We start from the raw sequence: 5,644 nt of genomic DNA on the forward strand, positions 1-5,644 counted from the left end.
CACACACACACACACACACACACACACTAGGATAAAGTTTTTTAAAAAAGCCCCCAAAGCTGACCCCACTTAAAAGCCGCTTTAGTAAGCCAGGCACACCCTGGCAAAAGCTTGCGGAGTATACAGTTATCCCTAAGTCGGAGAAGGGAGCAGGCAGCCATGCAGAGTCTGTCTCGTTGGGCGACTGCCTACCTCGCTCTCATGGGGCACGGGCTCATCCCCAGCACCACAGCTGATGGAGCTGGGCTCTCCCTGCTGCACCTGGGTCAGGGAGCAGGCTGTTCTTTCTAGCGGTCACTCCCCTGAAAGGACCTTGCTGCTGCTCAGAGTCCCTCTGAGAGGGGCGATGGGAGGCTGAGCCCCACCCAGCCCCTCTGACCTCCCTAGTGCCCAGACTCTAGTGAGAGGTTCTGGTTTGCCCCACTGCATTCCCCTTCAGGTTGATGGTCAGATCATCTCTGTGGCTGGGTCAGAGGTCGGGCAGCGAGGTGGGGGGAAGGGCCAGTGAGAAGTTTGCTATTGTTAGATAGGATCTGGTAGCCCAAGTGTGGGTGACATGCTTGCTGGGAGGAGGACCCGGGCCCCAAGATTGCTCTGAAGCCACTCAACTGTCATGCCACTTCCTGTGCACAGGGGCTCAGAACCTGTTCAGGTGGCACAGCCCCTTCTGCACCAGCCTGTGACAATTCAGAGATGGGACAAGCCTGCCTCTTCCTCCTTCCTTTGCCCCTTAGGTGCACACCACACACTACAGGAAGGCTGTGTGCTGTAGATTCTATAACAAAGTTGGGGCCAGTGAGATGGCTCAGCAGGTAAAGGTGCTTGCTGCCAAGCCTGGCAAACATAGGTTCAATCCCCGGGGCCCACACGGTGGAAAGAGAGAAGCGGCTCCCGAAAGTTGACCTCTGACCTCCACTGGTACATCAGATAAAAAGAGGCCCCCAAGCATATCCTTGACAGGTGGATGACCATATGGCAGCATGCGGCTGGCCCCACCCCTGCAGGGCTCACCTGCCCGGAGAGGTCACACTCCTTATCAAACTCCACGAACTCGTCTTCCTTGCTGTACATCCCCAGCCCAAACTTGAGTGGCTTCCCACTAGCATCAAGGCGGAACTTGAGCTTACACAGGCTGTCGAAGAGCTTGGACAGGTGGCGGCTCACCTGGGGGAAGGACCCTGGAGTTACTGGGAGCTCTGGGCTCCTTCGAGTGCTCTTAAGCTGCCCCCTCCCCATCCTTTGTCTTTTGTCTTTGGAATATTTGTCCCATGTCTTTGAGTGATGTTAATGGAGTCAGCCACAAGCGTGGGTGAGAACTGGCCAGGGCCTTCATGGAGGCTTCCAGCATGCCCCCTCCCCGTGCCTCTCTTTCTTAGGAGCTCTGGGGGGAGTGTCTTCCTAGATCCCAGGGTGTGTGTGTCAGGACAAAGGTTATGAAGGCCACGCAGAGAGCCAGTCAGTGTATCTTTCAGATGTCCACGGAGCTCCCCCCTCCCAACTTCTTACCCATCCCATAGAAGGAGACAAGCAGGGTGGAGTCAGGTGACTTGCCCAAAGCCATGGACTCCATGGTGAGCTTGTCCTCCAGCCGGGGCTCCTAGGTGTAGGGGTTTACACTGCTGCATTCCTGCCTACCTCCACGGGGTCATTTCCGTTGGAGAGAATATCAAGCAGATCAGCAGAGGAGACGAAATAGAACCGTGGGAACGCCAGCCTCTTGGTCTCCAGATATTCAGCCAGCGCCTTTTCACACACAGCCAAGCTAAGGGGAAGGCGGGAAGGGACTGGTGGGTCCTTTTCTGCAAGTCTCTTGGCCAGCCCATGCCCTTGGTTTACTGAGAGCATCTAGTTTTTTTCCACAGACCCAATTTGCCTCCAGATGCCCCCATCCTCCACCAGCTCTGATCACACGGGTGTGTGTCTGTGTGTCTGTGTGTCTGTGTGTCTGTCTGTGTGTCTGTGTGTCTGTCTGTGTGTCTGTGTGTCTGTGTCCTATCCACCTCAGGGATGGAATATTATTAGCCTGTAACCTGTGCCTTTGCGCAGCAGGTGGCACATGGCCTGTCCTATCAACACCTCACTGGACATATGGGACAGAGGTGGCACATGGCCTGTCCTATCAACACCTCACTGGACATATGGGACGGAGGTAGCACATGGCCTGTCCTATCAACACCTCACTGGACGTATGGGACGTAGGTGGCACATGACCACGAGGCCCACCTTGTCTTCAGCTTCTCCAGTTTGTTATAGAGACCCGGTTTGTTGGTGGCTTCCACCACGTTTGGTGTCTTCACGGCATCTGCCATCAAAGCCTGGGGGTGGGGGAGAAGGGAAGTCAGAAGGATTGAAGCCCATGCCTCCCACAGCAGCCGTTTCTGGGAACACCCAGTGTCCCAGCTCACTTTGAATTCCTGGTCGATGACGTCAAAGCGCTTAGAGTCCTCTGGCAGCTGGGCTCTGATGTCTTCTGAGCCGATGAAGATACTCTCCAGGTGGCTCCAGGTTCTTTGGACCTCAAACCAGATGGAGATGACCGAGTCTGCGGTGGACAGCTTCTGCTGCCAGCTGGTCACCTCCTTCAGGAAGTGCGACAGGTACTTGGACATCATCAGGTTCTGCAGCTGCACCTGGTTGTCCTCCAGCGTCTCCACCAGCACTTCGTCTGACTTGAGCATCATGGTGCCTGTCCGTGGGTGTAACTCGTGCTCAAATTCCATGGTGGTCCAGGTGATGTCCAGGGTCTTCAGCACCTTTCAGGGGAACGGACATAGGGAGTGGTCTGAGTTCCGAAGATATTAGATGATTTTTCTGTCCTGGCAAAGGAAGGCTGCTAGATGCACCCCCACCCCCAAGTCAGCAAGCCAGAGGCTGTCTGAGGTCAGCTCCTCACAGCCACCGATTCCATCAGCCAGTCCTAGGATGCTCTGGGGGAGAACCACATGACAGCAACGGGCTCCTACCTTCTCCATCCCGGACTCCTTTACGGCTTTGTCTACAATGTTGCGGACCTCGTCCTCATACTTGTGGAGGTTCAGCTGTAGCAGATCTGCCAGGGTGGTGTCTTCTGACATTTCAAATTTCACCTAGGGAAAAACCAGGCCTGGTTTTCCACTGGGGTCCAGGTGTGCTGCCGTGACAGGATGCAGGCCTCTGAGCTCAGCCTTGGCCACTGGGCCCAGCTTTGATCTGTGACCCAGGGACTCCATGATTCAGGACAATTCCTTCTCCAAGCCTCACCCTTTTCTCCATAAACCCATAACCACAGAAGCCTCTGGAGTTGGGTAAAAAGTATCCGCCAGGACACACATTCACTTAGAGCACTGGGTCTCAGCCTTCCTAATGCTGCGACCCTTTAGTACAGTTCCTCATGCCAGGATGGGTGCCCAGGAAATATCCTTGGAGATTTGGGGGTGCTAGGAGTTGAGCTGGGATGCAAAGGCAAGTTCATTGTCTCCAGCCTTCCTATGCCATATGGACACTCAGTACAATCACAACCTGATGGAACTCCCAGGGCCTGGTGTGAAAGGAACACACAGGGCCTGTGAAGACTATCGTAGCAAATACCAACCTGCCTGGACCAGATGTGTGCACTAGGGCAACAGCAGCATGATTGCTACAAAGTAACCAACTGTGTTTGCACAGGATCTGAGGCCTACCTCCGTTATAGCAGTTCATGGTGGGGACGTCATGGGCCCTAGAGGGAAGAAACCACTCTTGCTTTGGTAAATGGACAGTGTCAAGCTGTAATTTAAATATTTATGATGATACCCAGTGATGAGTGCTGCTCTCTGCCTCGGCCAGAGAAGCGTCTGCTGGCCGTGGGCAGTGGTTAGCGCCGTGACCTGTAACTGGTCAATGTGCTGATAAGGACTGATGGTCAAACGCTCAGTCTAAGTGGGAACTGAGACACCAAGGGAGCGTGTGTGTGTGTGTGTGTGTGTGTGTGTGTGTGTGTGCGCGCGCGTGTGTGTGTGCGTGTGTGCGTGTGTGCGAAGAGCACAAGAGGTAGAGGATGGGAAGGGGGTCACAGAATGTCTTCTGGATGTGGTGTGGCTGCTGCACCCCCAAACTCACAGTCATTGTGATCACACATAAGACTTGCACAAGATCAAGCCAGGAAAATGTCTGGCCCAGTGGGAGAGGGGGGTCACAAGGCCACACAGGGATTGATGGCTGCTGGTGGAAGGAGAGTCATTTTCTTTAGTGGTGTGGCCACTGGTAAGTTACTTTCACTTAAGTTAAATAACCCCAACCCATAGTCATGGATGTACCCATGACTAAGTACCCCTGGCTAAACTCAGCTACAATAGAACAAAGAAACAGACAGACAGACAGACAGACAGACAAAAAGACATGAAAGTAAAGGGGGCTTGAGGAGAAGAAAGGGTCTGGTGGGAGTGGGAGGGGTAGGAACAGTAATTGGGGTGAAAGTGATTTTACATTGTATGCCCGTATGAAGCCATCAAAGAATTTAGAGAGAGATAGCAGCTGGGTTGAAGGCAAGCACAGACTCTGGTCCCTGAGCCCTCGGTACAGAAATGGCCATGCCTGGCTTAGTCAACCTCATGTACCAATGCCCTACCTCCACCATTTGGGCAGCTCAGGCTAGCCCAACGCATGGCTGGCTGCCTGCCAGCAGCCTTCCCTTCCTCTATCCCCATGTCACTTGGAGTTACCTGAGTGGCCTGCATGAGCTGTTGCCAGTGACGGTCACGGATGGCGGGGTTCTGCAGCTCGCTCACAGCGCGCAGGGACGTGATCATGTTTTTCACGGTGTTGTCCAGTCCCACAAAGGCATCCCAGGGTTTCATCTCCTTGTCCAAAGACCTCACATCCTTGGCAAACTTCTTACAGTCAATGTCCATCTGCTCCACATTGATGTCCTTCCACTTGGTGGTCTTCCAGTCATCGATGCTGGTGTTGACCTGCAGCGAGAGCAGGAGAACATGCTGCCCTATCACCTCCCACCCTCTCTCAGTACCTCTGCTTCTACCTGCTACTGGAGGGTGTGGGGATAGGAGATACAATGTACTTATTAATGGGGATACAAGATACAATGTACTTATTAGTGGGAATAGAAGATACAATGTACTTATTTTTAAACTCAAAGTGTGTTACATTAAGACAAACTTCATTAAAAAATAAAAGAGGAGGCAGGCAGATTTCTGAGTTGGAGACCAGCCTGGTCTACAAAGTGAGTTCCAGGACAGCCAGGGCTACACAGAGAAACCCTGTCTCAAAATAAATAAATAAATAAATAATAAATAAAAGAGCTGCTGGGCAGAAATTCAAATTCCTCCAGATCAGCACTTCCTGACGCACACTTGCAATCTCCTTATCAACTGTGCCACTTTGAATCAACTCTGGAAGAACAGGAAGCAGAGCTCTGACCTCTCCAAGGGAAGCTGGGACCCCTCCCCCTAGGATAGAAGCTGCTCCTCGGGACCTGACCTTGCTCAGTGTGCTCCCGATGGGGGTGACATGCTTCAGTACTTTGCCTGGCTGAAATAACTTGGACTGTGTGGTTGTTGGTTTTTTTTTTTTTTTTTTTTTTTGAGACCCCCTCTCTGTCCCCGTCAGCGGGGACGCTGTACTTCTGAGGCCGATAGAACTGAAATCTGACGTACGTTAGTAAAAGGAG

At 52.8% G+C, this 5,644-nt stretch overlaps 1 protein-coding gene across 2 annotated transcripts in view; it reads right to left on the minus strand.

Annotated features, from left to right (window-relative positions):
• The window catches only part of Dnah17 (dynein axonemal heavy chain 17), a 103,781-nt gene that overhangs the window by 67,597 nt on the left and 30,540 nt on the right, over positions 1 to 5,644 (minus strand). For both annotated transcript variants that reach the window (XM_021213637.1, XM_021213638.2), the window contains 6 exons: positions 4,680 to 4,928; positions 2,964 to 3,086; positions 2,406 to 2,753; positions 2,224 to 2,315; positions 1,636 to 1,762; positions 1,012 to 1,164 (listed from right to left, as the gene is read on the minus strand). In XM_021213637.1, coding sequence (XP_021069296.1) covers positions 1,012 to 1,164; positions 1,636 to 1,762; positions 2,224 to 2,315; positions 2,406 to 2,753; positions 2,964 to 3,086; positions 4,680 to 4,928 — 1,092 coding nt within the window. The remainder of the gene's footprint in view (positions 1 to 1,011; positions 1,165 to 1,635; positions 1,763 to 2,223; positions 2,316 to 2,405; positions 2,754 to 2,963; positions 3,087 to 4,679; positions 4,929 to 5,644) is intronic.

The sequence above is a fragment of the Mus pahari genome, chromosome 14 (genome assembly GCF_900095145.1).
Source record: "Mus pahari chromosome 14, PAHARI_EIJ_v1.1, whole genome shotgun sequence".
NCBI lineage: Eukaryota > Metazoa > Chordata > Mammalia > Rodentia > Muridae > Mus > Mus pahari.